General features: G+C 40.2%; 2 protein-coding genes across 3 annotated transcripts; both read left to right on the top strand.

The window, feature by feature from the left end:
• Positions 1 to 500: 500 nt before the first annotated feature.
• On the top strand, positions 501 to 5,824 carry nbl1 (NBL1, DAN family BMP antagonist). 2 transcript variants are annotated; one of them, XM_034139626.1, is made up of 5 exons: positions 501 to 745; positions 824 to 945; positions 2,540 to 2,720; positions 3,669 to 3,780; positions 5,221 to 5,824. In XM_034139626.1, exons 3-5 carry the CDS (start codon positions 2,548 to 2,550, stop codon positions 5,500 to 5,502), a joined length of 567 nt encoding a protein of 188 aa, XP_033995517.1. In that variant the 5' UTR covers positions 501 to 745; positions 824 to 945; positions 2,540 to 2,547; the 3' UTR covers positions 5,503 to 5,824. The 2 variants fall into 2 exon arrangements, with proteins under 2 accessions (XP_033995517.1, XP_033995516.1); XM_034139625.1 differs by having other exon boundaries at positions 501 to 945.
• Positions 5,825 to 10,730: 4,906 nt separating this feature from the next.
• Positions 10,731 to 16,440, top strand: LOC117490011 (transmembrane protein 88). Its single transcript, XM_034139630.1, has 3 exons — positions 10,731 to 10,888; positions 11,757 to 12,048; positions 14,215 to 16,440. Exons 2-3 carry the CDS (start codon positions 11,758 to 11,760, stop codon positions 14,440 to 14,442), a joined length of 519 nt encoding a protein of 172 aa, XP_033995521.1. The 5' UTR covers positions 10,731 to 10,888; position 11,757; the 3' UTR covers positions 14,443 to 16,440.
• The last annotated feature ends 1,775 nt before the right edge of the window (positions 16,441 to 18,215 follow it).

The following is an 18,215-nucleotide window of genomic DNA, read 5'->3' as shown; positions in this document are numbered from 1 at the left end:
TAATATTAAGCCAATAGTTATGCCCGTATTCCTTTTAAAATAAGATTTCAAAGGGGTGAACTCCCAGGTCAGCAAAACCAGGGAACAACATCATGCCTTGAAGCAACTCGTGCTCATGAGTCTGTCAGTGGTTTCACTCCAAACATATTGAGGGGCCTTAATTAGATCATGTTGTCATGAGTTTATGGTTAACCTGCTGTTGATATAATTTCCTTAAGGAATCAGAGAAATGTATCAGAGCATTGATTCACATCTGCTTTACAGCTTGTATTGCATGTTCACAATGTCAAACGTATATCTAAAAAAAAACATATCTAGTAAAGCAATGACATATGTAGGCTCTTTGCAAAGTTAACGCATGGTTGTAAATATTTTGTAATCTTATTATATTTGCATTATGTCCTGTAAATCTGATCTGGGGTCTCGCCTCGATTATACTTTGGGAAACATTTCAAACCTTCCCCTGAGTCCCCCCTCCTCCTCCCCGTCTTCTTTCGTCCAGAAACAGCACAGCAGGACTCCAGTCTGTGGGCTCAACCGCGCCTAACCCCGGCTACAGAGTTTTACAACAAAAGACAACAACTTGGAAAGTATTTTTCCGTGGAGTTACGAGATAATTTAACACTGGCCGAGAGGAGAACAAAGGGGAGGGACGGTCTGATGGACTCTGGGATGAGATAGCGCTCATAACTAACCCCATCTCCCCATCCTTCCCCGTCGGACGCACGGTTCTTTTTCTTCCCGGGTGATGCATGTAACTCTTTTATGACTGACTGGGCTCTGAAGTATTCCTGCAGCTGACCAAGTGCTCATATTTTTCTAGAGATTATCAGCGCACGGAGGTATTCCGCAACCCGCATCCTCAGGCTTCGGTGAGGGGGCTCGATCAGCTCAGCGGGACATAGCGCTGTGTTCAACCGGCTGTTTCCTGTAGGGTCACTGTTGGTAAGTTTCTCTAGTAAGACCACTGCTGTAGCACGTTACTCAGGAAGTTACTTAATACTTTTAACTAAAGTTTTGAAGTAACAATTCTCAATTTACAGTCGTTTTTCTACCAACCGTTAGCTAGGTTAGCCAGTTTTCATCCGTAAGTCTACTTTAGCTGCGACACTTGTTTAAAAATGACGGAACAATTTCTCCCATCTTCCGAAGTAACCATAAACTGTATCAATAAAAGAAGTTACTCTAAGGAAACCCCGTAATTCGCCAGGGGGATATCACTTTGGGCGACTAAATATGTTCAGCCGTTAAACAGAACCGTGGCCGGCGTTAATGTTCATTACGTTACTGGGAGCTGATGTCTTGTGACAGATTGCGGCTATAAAATTGTTCAAAATCTAATTGAATCTTAAGCCATATAAAATGTCCGGAAAATAAGTAGTTTTTTGTATCGTAAAACTCGCTACATAGCCTATTTGGAAGGGTAATGTATCTGTTACTGCACGAGTTATACGCAGTGGTGTAAAGTAAGTAAATTTACTGAAGTACTGTACTTGAGTATAATGTTGAGGTAGCTACTTGTAGCTACTTTACTTTATTTTCAAATTAAACTACTTTATACTTTACTCTTTACAAATGTTGTACTTACTACAGTAGTACACTATAACGTAATTCAATTAAACCCCACTATTAACAAAGTACAACTTTGAAGAGCACAGATTAATGCTCCAAGAATTTGTAATAAAATAATAAAATAATATTTGGTGATAATGGTCCATTCTGTATAACGTGTACTTAAAGTATATTTTTATGCCAATACTTTTTTACTTTTACTTAAGTACAAATTATAATGCAATGCTTTTACTTTTAACAGAGTCTTTTTACACTATATTGCTACTATTACTTAAGAAAATAATCTGAGTATTTCTTCCACCTCTGGTTATAGGTGCTTAGTCTTGTGGTGTCTGCTGGGATTAAAGAAAGTAAAACATAATGTTAGCCTAAACTTTGAGATGTGAAGTTTTTCAAAAAACATAGAAAAGGCACATTTATATTTTTTATTTCAATTAAGTCTTCACCCTCATGGACATGGTCTATGGTCATAGACATGGTTTGTTGTGTCAGAGACATTTGGAAGTGCTAAAAAGTGTGTGAAGTAGTCGACGTGGGTGACCATGAGACACCTTTTTTTTTTATAAGCAGCAGGAGAAAACGATTTTGTAGGTTGTAAATGACGTGCCTGGTTGAGGTATTTTTAAAGAAGAGAATGAAACAGAGCAGACTTGGTATTAGAGTCAGTTTAGCCTCCCTCCCCCATCGTATTGTCTCTTTTGGTATATATTAACACATTATGTTCTCTCTGCCGCTGGTGATACATAAAGGCCATTAAGAAGTATCTTTTAATCATAATGAGCCAAACATGCAAGCTACTAATCACCAGGAAGTTGCCAATCCACATGTCCGTGGATATGTGAAGTCCAAAATGTACTGTACAGCTCGGCAACATCAGATCAGTGGCACTAGTTTTTGTGATTTGTGTTTTTGTGTGGAACAAGGTTAACAGAGCGTTAACTTGCTGACTGGTTTTACGCCCCTTTAGGTGCAGTCATGTGGCAGAGGATTCAGATTTGTTGGGCACTGTTTGCACTGTATTCAGCGGCACCGCCTGCCCACATCAACCGCCTGGCGCTGTTCCCTGACAAAAGCGCCTGGTGCGAGGCCAAGAACATCACACAGATAGTCGGGCACACAGGATGTCAGCCTCGCTCTATTCAAAACAGGTCAGGATGAAGGCCCTCTCTGTCTGTCTCTTTCTCTGTCTGACAATTTCTCTGCAACTCAAAAAGTGAATAATGCAGAATGTCTAGATGTCAATAATGTTGCATCCTCAAAGATCAAATCAAGTGAGTTGACACTTGTGAGGCAGAGCTAATCCTTCCATAACCCTACAAGTACAGTGTGAAGCTTGAATAAATAACAAACTACTCACACTACGCCGAGCAAGTTTCAACTCTGCATGTTGATTTCTAAACTTGCTCAAAATGAATGTTAATCATGCCTGCATGGTTGGAAAACTGCATTGAATAAATATAAAAGAATGTTGGGAAACTGCAGGCATGGTCTTAGAGGTAACACTGAGGATATCTGAATTTCTGTACCTTTTAGCTAACATACTCAAACAGGAGTAAAACAAAAATATAGGAGATTATTTGTTGCTCTGGGGAGTATTTACACAGGAGAGGTATTCATGTCTACAGATCATCCAGTGCACCAATAGAATTGGAGGGAAGAAACCCTCTTTAATGGTCACACATGCAGAGCACACAGCACACACACAGTGACATGTGTTCTCTACATTTAACCCATCCTAGTACCAGGAGCAGTGGGCTCCAGTAGCTTAGTAATGTGTTTTTATACATTTTTGGAGAACAATTAAGCTATAAGCTATTTTAGGCTTACTAGTATGGAAAGTCCATGCTGTATTGTCATTATAACATGATATGCCCACTGTTTTCATGATGGCTCACCTCACCAGCAGATGCAGACATACAATTCAATGCTTTACACATTTACCTGGCATTATAAGAACTACTTCCCTTTAGGTTTTATGTAAAACATGCCAGATATTGTCTTTGGCCTGAGGGTACCAGACATCCCCAGGTTACACAGGAATGAACAGACTGGCCGTGCAGTTAATCATGTAATAATGCACTTTGTCCTCCTCACAGAGCTTGTCTGGGCCAGTGTTTCAGCTACAGCGTCCCCAACACTTTCCCACAGTCAACCGAATCCCTGGTGCACTGTGACTCCTGCATGCCTGCCGAGTCACAGTGGGAAGTGGTAAGATTTATTACACCATTAGCTAATGTAGCAAGCGCACACCAGCACCAGTCTGTCAAACCCCCATGCAAAACCACAGGTTTCCAACATAAACGAATCCTGTTCACTGGCTTGCACAAAGCAGATAAGAAACACAGAAATTGAGACTTTTGAATAGATTTATGTCAGAATGTCTGCGGTTTCCTATGGGCCTACATCCTGTATTTATATTCCTCTAAAGTTCATTGTCCCTGTTAGCCAGAAGGAATCCAGTCTTTCGACAACAAAGCCTCTGTAGTGAGGTGTATGTCGTTTGGAGAGCTGCCAGGTAGACTTGGCGGGTGGGACCACAGGTGAGCCCGCCTCATGTTTCAGTTGGAAATATTGTATCTCTTGGAGTGCAACGCTGTTACCTGATAGATTAATTAATTTTCAAACTATTTTTTTTAGCTTCAGCAGTTCTAGAGAAATCACATTTACGGTCTCGCCTTACTTCTAATTATCTGAAAATTGATGTTTATGTCTGTGGTTATGATTGTTGTTGCAGGACTTTAAACAAAATTCAGTTTGAAGCAAAACAAAGTCAGCTCTCATGAAAGAGGATACTGCTCCATGCTGCTTTGGCACTTGGTGGTAGATCAAGATAAAACTGCTGAATGATCATTTTCAATGAATAATGGAAACAGTGAGGGGAAGTTGTGTGAGGTCTGGAAGAGCTTGTGCAACACTGAGGTTTTATATATTCTGTTTATTTCATACTTAGTGAGAATATAATCTTCGTGCAGTCTTTTTCTTGGCAATCAAATACAACAGTATAGGGAGTAAGAATTTGACCTAAAACACATCCACTCATCAATCCACATATACAAATATGTACATAGTGTAAAAATCTGATTATCTCAATAAATATAAAGTATATAAACCACTAAAAAATATAATTCCCGAATAAAATGGAAAATTCCCTTTTCTTACCAATTTAACAGTTATTGTCGGTGTTAATTATGTAAACACATAAAGGCAACCCTTTAGACAAATGGTAACCTACAAAAAACCCCACAAAATACCAGTTAAACGTGATTTACAACAATTTAATTGTTGTTACTTGACAAAACTTTTATTTGGTTGGTATAATTACTGTGTGAAACATAAGTAATAGTTTTTTGCAGAAAAATACTTTCGAAAACAATTTTTGGAAGTTGTAGATTAATATTTCCTCCATCCTTAAAGATATGAAAAGTAACAGCGTCATATCAGGCCAAACATTCAAAAATGGTTGGATTTCAGTACCGGCCAAATGCAAAGTTCAGTTTCTGTTCATGGGATCAGAATTCCGGTAGCCATTTACTTTGTAACTCCAGATATGAAAACAAAACCCTCTTTATCTCTCCCTCTCTCCTTTGTTCTCTCTGTCTGTATGACGTATGTATTTTTATTAACATAAATGCATGTGTGTGTGAACAGGTGACTCTGGATTGCCCGGGCAGTAAAGAGTCTCCTCACGTGGATAAGCTGGTGGAGAGGATCTTCTTCTGCAGCTGCCAGCCCTGCATTAAGGAGGGCGGCCAGGAGGGGGGGGTGATGCAGCTGTATCCAGCAGACAACGTGGTGGAAACTCCGTCTTTATCCGACACCATCAGCGGCGCTCAGGCTCGCCCTCTGCCCCCTCCAGACACACACTCTCATAAGCATGCTCACCCACACACAGATCATCACACACTACCGCACACATCAGACGGAGGTTAGGTGGCGCTCTCTTTGTAACTTTGCTCCTCTCTGCTGCCCTCTGTCCTCCACACCACATCCTTTGTACCAATCTGTAGTATTGTAAAGGCACTTTGAGAATATGGCTTACCTATGTGTTAAAACCTCTCTCTCACACAGAGACATACTTACACTCACATTTTTTTAAAGTAATGCTCTCAGATTTCACTCCATTGTATATAAACTCGAACAAACACATCAGTCCATGCACTCTTTTTGTTTGCTGATTTAACATGTGTGCTTACATGCGCTGTAGTCTGAATACTTTTAATCTGCTTTAATACACTATATCTTATTGTTGACATAACTGTCTTTTGTCTTTTGTTCTATTCATAAGTGCGAGTAAAAACATTTTTTTGACAGTGAGCCTCACAAGAAATTTGGTTTTGATTCAAAGAATCACCCACGGCTCCTTTTACAGTTTCTAAAAACTGAAGTTTTTTTTTTTTGTATCATGTGGCTGCTGTGGGAGTTTGGGCCACAGCACATGGTGTTGGTTATCAACAAAAACTCACAAAACCTGGACATTTAATAGATGCCACTTACTGGAGCACAGAAGAGGTGCATGATGGGAAGAGACCCCGCTGTTTGCTGCGTCTTTGGCTTAAATCTGTTCTCACTGTGCCAGAAAGTTTAATGACATGCTGTGATGGAAACCACTAAGAAAGTTTTGCAGAGATACTTTCACTTGTGTATCCATATTATTCATGCTCTTTGTATGTTCCTTAATTATAATGCAGAATTCTAAAAATATTTCAATCTTAAAACAAAGCTAGTTAATGGTCTCAATGTTATTCCTGTTCATGCTGACAGTAAAAATTGTCCCCTATTAGAGACTGCAAAGTGGGTAGATAGTGGGTATAACCCCCATTCCTCATTTTGTGCCCCTTTAAGCACTGTGTAAGATTTGGCCCCACGTTTTTAATTTGAAATGTTTAAAAACTTCTCTAAAATCTGTTGCTAATGTTAATTAATATTCAAGCTGTAACTGAAGATAGCACAATAGGTAAAATTGCTGTCATTGTGCCAAGTAGGGGTGGTATATGTATATTGAATTGTAAATCTGATATTGTGACAGCCATAGTGTCAAAAATACAGCTGTTGAAATGATGACCTTATTATCTCCATAACGGTACATCAGTTCACAGATAGACGTGGATAGGGAGACAGATATCCTTTTATGTGCATTGTTGGTGTTCGAGTGCTCCTTGTTGACCTGAAATGCTGCTGCTAAGATGAATTACCATGGCAACCTGCACGATGCTGTTCACAAATGGATGGAGAGTGACTTTGTGGCTGGAGGCAGAGAGCGGCACACAAAGCTCGATGTTCCTGAAAGGATACAAATGGAGGGCGTTCAGTTCATGCTCTGCTGGGTTAAATAAACTCAACCTCTGGCCAGTCAATGAAATAAGGCCAGAGGACATTTCTGAAGAACAGTGTTTGTAGTGGCTGCCAAAAAGAAAAGTGTTTGCTACGTTTAGTTAAAAAAATTCACAGAGAGTCCAGCAGATGTCAGCAGATGTTACAGGTGGAGTCTGGGTAGGCTTTATTACCAGTAAGCCCCTTAACTTTTAAACTCCTCAGGACCAGACACCAAACACACCAAGCAGTATTAGCCCCTTATTCTCTGAATCTCTCCTCTGCTTCATTAATAATTTCCTCATCTGTATCTCTACGTCCAGACCGTATCTCTTTTCCTCAGCTCTGTCCCATATCTACGGTGGCCCGGAAGTGCAAGACACCACAGCATTTCACAAAACACCACAGCATTTCACAAAACACAACAGCATTTCAGAAAACACAACAGCATTTCAGAAAACACCGCAGCATTTCAGAAAACGCTACAGCATTTCACAAAACGCCGCAGCATTTCACAAAACGCAACAGCATTTCACAAAACGCAACAGCATTTCACAAAACGCCGCAGCATTTCAGAAAACACAACAGCATTTCACAAAACACAACAGCATTTCACAAAACACAACAGCATTTCACAAAACACAACAGCATTTCACAAAACGCCGCAGCATTTCACAAAACGCCGCAGCATTTCAGAAAACGCCGCAGCATTTCAGAAAACGCCGCAGCATTTCAGAAAACACAACAGCATTTCAGAAAACACAACAGCATTTCACAAAACGCCGCAGCATTTCAGAAAACACAACAGCATTTCAGAAAACACAACAGCATTTCAGAAAACACAACAGCATTTCAGAAAACACAACAGCATTTCACAAAACGCCGCAGCATTTCAGAAAACACAACAGCATTTCAGAAAACACAACAGCATTTCAGAAAACACCACAGCATTTCACATTGGACGGAAAGGGTATTCCTTTAGGGAGAACACTTCTTGTTTGTGATTGGACAGAGCCAGCCAGAGAAGCACTGCTGTGATTGGTTGTTTTTGCTGCCAGTCAAGAAATGACGCTTCGTGATTGGTCAGCACCCGAGCGCAACATGTCCCAACACATCAACCGTTAGCTGTTAGCACACACTCAGAGCTCACAGCTCCTCATATCTGTTCAGAAACTGGACAAAAGTTAAACAAGTACAAACCACAGACTGTCTATGTCATGGCGAATACAGTCGCTGCTTTATTTATGTCTGTATGACGCTGTTGTGAGTGTGGACGGAGCAGCTACAGGTTAGTTTAGCCTGATCGATCCGCCCCCTCTCCAGCACGTCTTGTTTGAATGACAGGAGTAAACACTGACAGCTGCGGTGAAACTCGACAACAAAATGAACATATTGACCATGATTTAATTGTAATACACGTTTCAAAGTGATGCCGAAGTAACTACATACTGATACCGGTTAGTAAAATCCATGAATTAATGCTTTGACAAGTCTGCAGACAAGACGGCAGGCGAAAAGCTTTTAAAATGCGTGTTTTCTGAATGGAATCGGATCCATCAGGCTAAACTAACCTAGCTGCTCCGTCCACACTCACAACAACGTCATACAGACATAAATAAAGCAGCGACTGTATTCGCCATGACATATACAGTCTATGGTTTGTACTTGTTTAACTTTTGTCCCGTTTCTGAACAGATATGAGGAGCTGTGAGCTCTGAGTGTGTGCTAACAGCTAACGGCTGATGTGTTGGGACCATAGACTGTATATGACATGTTGCGCTGTCGGGTGCTGACCGATCACGAAGCGTCATTTCTTGACTGGCAGCAAAAACAACCAATCACAGCAGTGCTTCTCTGGCTGGCTCTGTCCAATCACAAACAAGAAGTGTTCTCCCTAAAGAAATACCCTTTCCGTCCAATGTGAAATGCTGTTGTGTTTTCTGAAATGCTGTTGCGTTTTCTGAAATGCTGTTGCGTTTTCTGAAATGCTGTTGTGTTTTGTGAAATGCTGTTGTGTTTTGTGAAATGCTGTTGTGTTTTGTGAAATGCTGCGGCGTTTTCTGAAATGCTGTTGCGTTTTCTGAAATGCTGTGGCGTTTTTTGAAATGCTGTTGCGTTTTCTGAAATGCTGTGGCGTTTTCTGAAATGCTGTTGTGTTTTCTGAAATGCTGTGGTGTTTTCAGAAATGCTGTGGTGTTTTCTGAAATGCTGTAGTGTTTTCTGAAATGCTGTGGTGTTTTCTGAAATGCTGTTGTGTTTTCTGAAATGCTGTAGTGTTTTGTGAAATGCTGTAGTGTTTTGTGAAATGCTGTAGTGTTTTCTGAAATGCTGTAGTGTTTTCTGAAATGCTGTAGTGTTTTCTGAAATGCTGTTGTGTTTCTGAAATGCTGTAGTGTTTTGTGAAATGCTGTTGTGTTTTCTGAAATGATGTGGTGTTTTATGAAATGCTGTGGTGTCTTGCACTTCCGGGCCACCGTACATATCCTCTCATTTCTTCCCCCTTGTTCTGAGTAATTACATTTGAGCAGTGAAAGGTTGACTGTCTGTCTGTGCTGCAAAACAAATCGATCATCCTCTTATCTCTCCTGCCACACAGCTGACTATGCTCTGAAGATTGGTGAGAGGCAGACTGCAGAAAGAGAAACTCAGAGGGACATTTCTGAACATATCACAGCTTTTTGTCATCTATTAACTCAAGTTTGATTTTTTTCCTTACCCTTTAACTGTCTACTGTGTTTTGTCCTCTGTGCACGCAGACAGGTTTTAATACTCTTCCTCTTTTACCTGTCATAAAACACTCCTTATGTAACTCCTTATAATACATGATACAATTTGGCGATTTCATTTTATAATATTCTAGTCTTTCTCATCATTTTTGTCTGTGTGAAAGTCACAGCATGTGTGACCGTTAGGATTTTAAGTGCACTCTAATCTAATTTTCGTGAGATGCTATCTGATTACCTGTCTTAAATGAAACACATTTAGTTATGTAAACCTCAGCAAAGGTCGCTGATTGGGCAGATTACATGAACAGGTCTGGCAGGTCTATTATAACTTAAAATGGCCTATTTTAGTTTTTTTTAAACAGACAAAAGTGCCACACCATCATCATTGACAATTACCTTATTAGAGAGTACTTAAAGACACTATGTATTAGGCCTGGAAACTACAGGACAAGAATACACACAAACTGTTTTAGTCTAAAAAACTGTTATTTTAATCTTCAGATGTCTCGTCGGCATATAGTTTAGGATGGCTATCCTTGCTTTTACTGAGCCACCAACTGTGTGATTGGTGTATGCTTTGATCCGATTAAATCTAGAGTGCACACTGTGGAATTTGCTAAAAAAGCATGCTTTGTCAAAGGTAAGTATGGCTTTCATATATCAGTTAACAGCCATTAATAAGAGCAAGTTTTGCCTGTAAAACAATCACTTTCATTGTTTGATATTTGATAGCAATGTATTTCATTCATTTATGAATACAAATATTGAATTTGTAAAAAGCCATCAGGTTTGCACTGAATGCATTAATGTTAGTAATTCCTTTCAGCCAGTTTTTATAAGTGGGCAGTTGTGATTTTTTATTATTATTGGTTTGAAGGAACATTTTCAACACCTTTCCCACACAAAAGTTGTTACGTGAATAGGGTTACATGATGCAAGAAAATGTACAGCAATGACGTGAAAACATGTTGTAAAAAATATTGGAACTAAAACTTTGTTTGTTTTTCAGCTTGGAAACGTTATTTTTGTTCACCAACGTGAGCGCGCATTTAACGATGGTGCGCGTGGCCCGGAGACGCTCGCTCCCACAGACGCGCGAGGTTTCTCACACAGCAGCACAACAGCAGCACGCGGGGTTCAACTCACAGGTGCTTCTGTCCGCTGCTTGTTTTTCAAAAAAAAAAAATTCCTTCATTTCGTATACAATTAAGAGCTCCGAGTGGATCAGCGGGAAAGGAACTATACCACAAAGACACCGGTTGGATTAACGGGATTTGGAGGTATGGCAACAATTCTCGTTTACATCGTGTTGTTTATTATAGTTTACATAACTCTTTCAAATGCATTAATGATTGTTGCATCTGACAGTTTCCAGACAGAAAATGCAGAGTAATCAGATCTAAAATAAATAAAGGAAAAGCAAATAAAGCAGACAATATGCATTCAGATTAGGAATCATGATTAAAGTGATTTGCAAATGCTGTTAGAAAAGCACAACATGTGTCCTGTCCAGTGTGATGCTCCTGGTTTGTGTATGCAGCTCAGCAGCAGCAGGTCGTTCAGGGTTAAATATAAAAAAGATTTCAGTCGATTTAAAATGGAACGCATTGGCATACAGTCAGTGCTTCAGTGACAAAGCCCTGATCAATGACACCGACCAGAGGAGCGATGAAGACAGCTCAAAGTGTGTGTGTGGTGTGTGTGTGTGTGTGTGTGTGTGTGTGTGTGTGGTGTGTGTGTGTGTGTGTGTGTGTGTGTGTGTGTGTGTGTGTGTGTGTGTGTGTGTGTGTGTGTGTGTGTGTGTGTGTGTGTGTGTGTGTGTGTGTGTGTGTGTGTGTGTGTGTGTGTGTGTGTGTGTTCTGTCAAAGCAGGCTATGTTCCTCATTTACATAGTTACAACGAGTTATTGGCTGAATTGATTTTTTTTTAAAGAGAAGAAGGGGGGCAGGGCATTGCAAATATGTTAAATAACTTAATTGTCCATTAAAACAGATTATCATTATACACATTTAAAAAGGCACAGGAATGTTTTTGCATGCATATTCTCTAATTCTATCTCTTTTTCATCCATTAAATAACAACTCAAGGGATGTATCAGTATTACCCCTAAATCCGCTCTCTCATTTTCTATCTCTCCTTCTGCCTCAGGATGTGTGGTGTGGATGTGGACCTGGAGGATGGTTCAGTCGAGGAAGAGAAAGAAGATGAGTTCTGGATCGGGGAGGGAGTGAAGATGCTGCCCCCTCCTGTGGCCCACAGCGGGGGCAGTGCATGGGGCAGCCGCAGGGGCAGGGTGGGATGCCTGGCCTGTGGGGCGGCCCTCGTCCTCTGGGACATCTTTGTGGTTTCAGCCAGCGCTTTGCTCCTGGCTGTTGTCTTCTCTGTGGTGCTGCTTCCTGCAATGCTGCTGCTGTACGCCGGGTTCCTCTGCCACTCCAGGGTGAGATATCACTCTGTTATGTGGTTATTGTTAATTTACAAGCTGAGAGGACAAGTTTACTATTATTCTAGTTGACTACTGATGTAAAAATGTCGCTCATTAAGTAAACCCACATAAAATGATCATTAATTTCGTGTTTCAGCTAAAGCAAGCACCTGTTTTTAGTCAGACACAGTTAATGGATAACAGGTGAACATTAAGAAGTATTTACTAGCTAGAGGGCCAGACGTTTCTTTCTCAAGGAGTTGTTGAAGAGCAAAACAGAGCTTTAAGCAGAGTAATTGATCATGTGAACAAAGTCACATGATCAATTAGATGAATAATAATGTTGAATGTGATAATATGTCAGTGTTGTCTCTACAGCTTATTCTGCTCCCCCGAGTGGCTAAAAAAAACATCCTGCAGCTTTAAAAAGGAAAGTGCTCTCTGTGTTGACCTGACAGTATGTTTACATATCCAACAAGAAGGACATCTGCACTTTTCAAGGGAAGTTTAGGCAAGTAATCTTGTGACATTTAGAAAGAGGATTATCTCTAACTGGCACCTGGAGTCTTTGAGGGAAACAGACAGCCTTTTTAACAGCAGTGATACATCTATACCTGACACTATCTCCACAACGTTTTTCAGGCTTTTTTATCCGGGTTGTACCTATAGTTTTGAAGCTTTCAATTGATTAAAGTGAATGCTGGAGCTTGTCAGTTTTCTTGTTATGAGGTGAGGAGAAGGGTGCGCCTTGTTATTTGGATGAGTGATATGCGGGGCAGACAGATCATCAGTAAAATATTGTGATTGCACGCATCATGCTGATTCATGCTGTGAAGATATACAGCTTTGTCTTCGTCTCACTGCACAGGTTGTAACCAAACAGCACCCTCGAGGTATTTAAAATGAAGCCAATTTGGAAAAGTGCCTTAAACCTGCATTCTCTCTAATGGCCATCATTACAAAAGGAAATCTCGGGTTGCATAGAAGTGTATGAGTACATTTACCCTTTTCCTGACTTTGGTTTGGGCTATCTTGGGATTGACAGGTTGCTACCCCTTTTGTTGAATGTTGTCAGTTTCTTCAGTTTACAACATTAACCCTCAAAGTGTTTTCAGTTCATGGATGTTATCAAATTTAAGTCAGTTAAAACATTTATGGTCGCTTCAATATGTCTTTTTCAGTGCTTGGTTGTATTTTGGCATTTTGCTCCACCCTCTCCAGTCACGTATGGTTCCAAATATACAAGATGGTGATGGTCAAAATGCTTACCTCGAGGCTTTAAAACTGAAATTCACAACCAACGGGTTTCATAACATATTGTTCATAACACCACATCCTACATTCGATACAGTTGGTCCTTTCCCCCTGGTTTCCCTGTGTTGAATGATTTGGTTTCTGAAGTATGACAAGAGCATACAATAATGAAGAACATTGAATGCGTGCGCATGCAACGCGACTATTATCGCGGTTATGCCAGAGCAAATGTCAGTTCTGAGCAAACAATTACAGACAATGTCAGTCAGAGAGTTCTCCCTTTTGTGGAGACAGACTGAACATGGCGAAAGGGCCCCACTGAGAAGACAAGAGTGTCTGGTTTGGTGCCAGCTGTGCACTGACACGCTGTACTGTGAGAGAGCACAGTGCACTTGACAGAGGTGTGTGTGTCTGTGTGTTCATGAGTGAGTTAGACACTGCCGTTGCTAGGGTGCTTTTGGTGGAGGGGAAGCTCCTTTTGAAAAGTCTTACAATAGGAGATTTAGTTTGTCTGAGTGGGCTTGACAGAGAAAGAGATGATGTTCTCGTACTTTGTGTCTGTATGTTTTTGTGAAGATGTTAGTGTACTTGTGAAGCTGCCCGTTTTACGTCTTTATAGTTCCCATCTCTTTCCTCCTCCCTCTCGTTCGCCCTCACAAGGTGATTGACAGCTCAGAGGGTTACTGACAGCTACTGAGCCATTTCTTATCTGAACTGCGGAGGGAGGCTGGGAGAAACTCTTTCACAGCCCACTACCCACAACGTCATTCTGCACATCGAGCATAGATCGACACACACAAATAATAATTCCCACCTCTTTGCTTTGTGACAGAAGAGAAGAAGCCCCTGCTGATCCCAAAAGGTGCATCATGTCCTCTGGGCCCCCCCATGTCTGCTTTAATGATGCCTCTGTGTTTTTCCTTGTAGGTCCTTGACGCCCCCACTGCGATATGCCGCTACCTTGATGACAACAGCTGCTCCGCCCTCATCATCTTGGGTTTTGTGATGATGTCACCGCTCGTGGTCGTGGCGGCGGCCATTTTCTGCGGGCTGGTCCGAAGGTTTCGAATCCTGCTTCTCATTCAGCCGATCTCACGTGCCTGGTACCGAGGGCGACTGTTGGACTGGGCCGGCAGCCTCCACGCCTGGGTCTGATCGAGGCGAGGCTCCGGAGGGTCGGAGGGTCGGATATGCTAACAGCCCGGGGAGAGCGGAAAGTTGGATTAGAGTGAAATCAACCAGAGAGATACAGGGGGTAGACAAAATAACAGAAACACCTCCAAATGTATTCAATATTGTGAAATACAGGGAGATGTAAACACAACTGGATGCTAGTTTCACGCTTTGGTAAAAAAAACAGTTATTCACGTTCTTGTAGAGAGGTACTTACATTTCTTTTTGAGGGTGGTTAATGGGGGGAATGGTTTTAGACAGCAATGGATTTTTGGGGGGGTTTCATTACCAGGATTGGCTACTAGGACAAATGGGCTGTGGACAGAGCCATGCTAGCTGTTTTCCCCTGTTTCCAGTCTTTATGCTAAGCTAGCTAACCTGCCCCTTACTTTATCATTTTACTTAACTGACAGGTGTGAGAGTTGTGTTGTCCTCAAGCTTTGTACTGTTGTTGTACTGAGTTGCATATTGAAAGGTGTCTTTGTTATTTTGTCTACCCACTCTATGTTTATTTTGTGAAAATATGGTCGTGCTTAAGTTTATTGTAGCAATTTCAGCCTTTGCGGAGTGATGTCTGTACTTAAACTTCACAAAACAAAACATATTCACAAGTAATTTGATACAAGAGGAACAAAATGCATCTTAGGACAGTTAAAAATCACTTTTGTAAAATGAAGGGGACAGGAAGGATTCTCATAAATATTGCAATATCACAATGGCTTTGACCCAAAAAGGACTCAGAGGAATTGTCATATATCTGTTGACAAGGTAGCAGAAACAAAAACCGCTTTATCATTGTGGTATTTGATTAAACATTATTTATTAAAAACATATTTTTGTGACTTTGTGTCGCTCTGTTTCATGTTGGACTTTCTCAGAAATGTATTTCTGTGAAGTTATGTGTGGTTGTACATTAGAAGTCTAGCAGAAAGTCAAAACATAATTGCGCAAATTATATTTGAGGTGTTTTGAGATTAACTTGGTTTGGTTAGTTGGTTTTCATTTCCGAGGACCTTCAAACACCCTGAACATAGGGTAAATAAAGACGTGATTTGAATATTGTCTGTTAGGCAAATAAATAGCCATTTATGTTTGTTTATCTGATACAGCAGCATCACTAGCAGTCATGTCTTGGTGGGAGGGAGGGCCTATATATGAAACATATTTCATTTAAGTGTCTCTCTTAGATCACATTGTGCCATAACAAAACAGACTCTCCATTATAAAAACAACAAACATCGACAGTACGACAAAGAAAAATGGCTGTTCAGTAGAGTCCAGGTGTTAAGGGAAAGATTTGAATCATCAGATAAGGAGCTCATCCTGCTGCCTCTTTGCTTTGCTCTTTGTCCGCGTGTCCATGCTCTGTATTCGGATTTGAAGTTTAGTTTTTTAGAAGAAGCTTTGAATTGTTTTCATGATGAACAGTTGTTACTTGTTCTGTGCCACTGTTATAACACTGACATTTATTTGTTTCCTATTAAAATATATTGAGTTGCATGCTTTCGTTAATCCTGTGTTGATCCTCCATTTAGTGGACATTGTTTATTTACATTAATTAAGCCCTTTTAACTTCAGGTATTTGAAGTTGATTGAAAATAAACTTTTTTATTTTTGCAAAGTTCGATACTGGTTAATCACCCCTAAAGATAATGTTTTTGGAAAAATGACAGGGTTTATTTTTTGTTTACTTTTTAATTTCAGTGTAAACAGAAACACATTGTCCTTTTCAGACCTTGCACCAAAAAAGGATGGTGTTTATTTTTACATTGTGTCTTTTGTCTCCTGTTGTAAAGGTTTGTGGATTTGAGTCCAGTGTGATGACCCGACATTCACCCTCTCCAAAATACATCCACATAACACATAAAAACACAACACAGGGCCACTATGACCTCAATAAATAAAAATAAAGCATTGTGACAAAGTCTATGACACAACATAAATGCTTCAACAATTTACTTTTTGTCCCATTTGTGCAAATTAAAGGGACATTTTGCCTCTGATGTTTTGTTTGTCGTGTCTGTCCTGATAATGTGTCTAGTCCATTTACCACCATATTGACGGATACATCATCCTCCTCTTGTTCAGAGTGATGTGCGATTGCACTCAGTAGAAATGTAGGCGTTCACTTAGCAATTTGTGTGAGCTCCTCACAATGTCTGCCCAGAAAAAGAATGTATTTCTGCTTGGCAGACAAATATACAAAAGGTCAAATCTCAACATCCAATCGTAAAGAGAAAATGTGTTTTTGGCACAGAGTAATCAAAACTGTGTAGTACCGCAAGCTCTAATTGATTCCTTGTTTTTCATCCAGGAAATTCAATTTTTAATGTAAGTGTTAAACATTTACACTACAGTGTTAGGAAGTAGTGGCTTGTAATTAAACATAAAATCAGTTATACCACACACTTGGGAAAAGGGATGTTGTTGTTTATTGTTGCTTTTTTTTACTATTGATTCTATACTTCAATTTTTCTTCATTAAATATAAGTCGAATATTTTTTTGTTGTTGGTAGGTTTACAGTATGTACGTCCTCTAAACTAGTCGGCACCTTTTTGGGATAAAAACAATTGAGTTGCATTTTTTGCTTACATGTCAAAAATGTTATATTGTATTTTGTTATAATTCACTATCACATGAACTGTGTCATTTTGATAATTTGTTTACAGAATACATTGAACTACTTTTTCTTAACATCAGCAGTACCAACTAGATGTATCCCAATGGTAGGGGAATGTTGGAGTAATATGTTGTTTTCAAAGCTACACCTTCAAAGTACCATCCCCAACATTGTCTATTTATCAACCCTACATCATCAAGGTAGAGTTCATGCACAGCTGATTGTGTTTAGACAGTGAAACTTGGCAGCTGGAGCAAAAATCCCACAGAAGCTGTTATCAGCAGCTTAACGTTGTTCACCCAGACATGTAGTGCAAGTGGTCGACATCACTTTGTTGTCAGTTGTCTCCTCTCCTCATTGTGTGGGTGTTTCTCAATGTCAAGGAAGGATCCTTCAGAGCCACTATTTCACGGATGCTACATCATCGAATCCCGCCGAAGGACTGTTCCAATGTCCAGATCAGGATCCTTAGAATTCTACCGAGGACTGAGTCCTTCGTTGCGGGACATTTCGAGGATGCGCATGTGTATCCTCGGCGGTCTTAAAAGCCCCACAATGCTTTGGGCACGGAACAATTTCCAAAATCTTAAAAGTAAGTATGTTCAGTGGCGTAGTAAATGTGCACATGACTTGTGTTTAAAGTATATAGTCCTTTTGAGTTTTGCCCGTGTGAACGCAAACCGAACCTTCTGAAAAATGAAACAATGTAACAAACTGTCGTCTGGTGCGCACCAGAGAAGCGGACTATTAGGTGTGAATGAGACCTTAGAGCGTTTTGCACCTAAATAAATAATTAAAATGAACCTTGTTTTGACTTTGCCTCTTTTGTAGATATTTGTGGTTTATGCTACAATGTGCACCAATATGTGTAAAAAAGGTTTGCAGACATCAAGTATGATATATTTTATTATTGATTGGTGATGGTGATTTTATGATTTTCTTATGGCTGCTTATCCTCCAGGACTTTTTCAAGGCTGCAAACAGAAGGAGAACGTTCTATGTTAGTTTAGTGGTTCTGTCCTGGAGAGATGATCATTTTACAAAATACAGTTACTCAAGTACGATCTTCGCAAATCAGTTATGAGTCTTCAAACAAATCGCGCTCAATTTAAGGCGGGGCCTCACATATGATGC

The sequence above is a fragment of the Trematomus bernacchii genome, unplaced genomic scaffold (genome assembly GCF_902827165.1).
Source record: "Trematomus bernacchii unplaced genomic scaffold, fTreBer1.1, whole genome shotgun sequence".
In the NCBI taxonomy this organism is placed as follows: Eukaryota; Metazoa; Chordata; class Actinopteri; order Perciformes; family Nototheniidae; genus Trematomus; species Trematomus bernacchii.
The sequence above is the reverse complement of the archived record's forward strand: the minus strand, read 5'-3'. Positions and strand labels throughout refer to the sequence as shown.

Bases quoted from the DNA above. Each gene is read 5' to 3' on its own strand.
- nbl1 (XM_034139626.1), top strand. From the start codon at position 2,548: ATGTGGCAGAGGATTCAGATTTGTTGGGCACTGTTTGCACTGTATTCA. The intron at 2,721-3,668 runs GTCAGGATGAAG...TCCTCCTCACAG, and splicing joins CCTCGCTCTATTCAAAACAG to AGCTTGTCTGGGCCAGTGTT. The intron at 3,781-5,220 runs GTAAGATTTATT...GTGTGTGAACAG, and splicing joins CCGAGTCACAGTGGGAAGTG to GTGACTCTGGATTGCCCGGG.
- LOC117490011 (XM_034139630.1), top strand. From the start codon at position 11,758: ATGTGTGGTGTGGATGTGGACCTGGAGGATGGTTCAGTCGAGGAAGAG. The intron at 12,049-14,214 runs GTGAGATATCAC...TTTTCCTTGTAG, and splicing joins GGTTCCTCTGCCACTCCAGG to GTCCTTGACGCCCCCACTGC.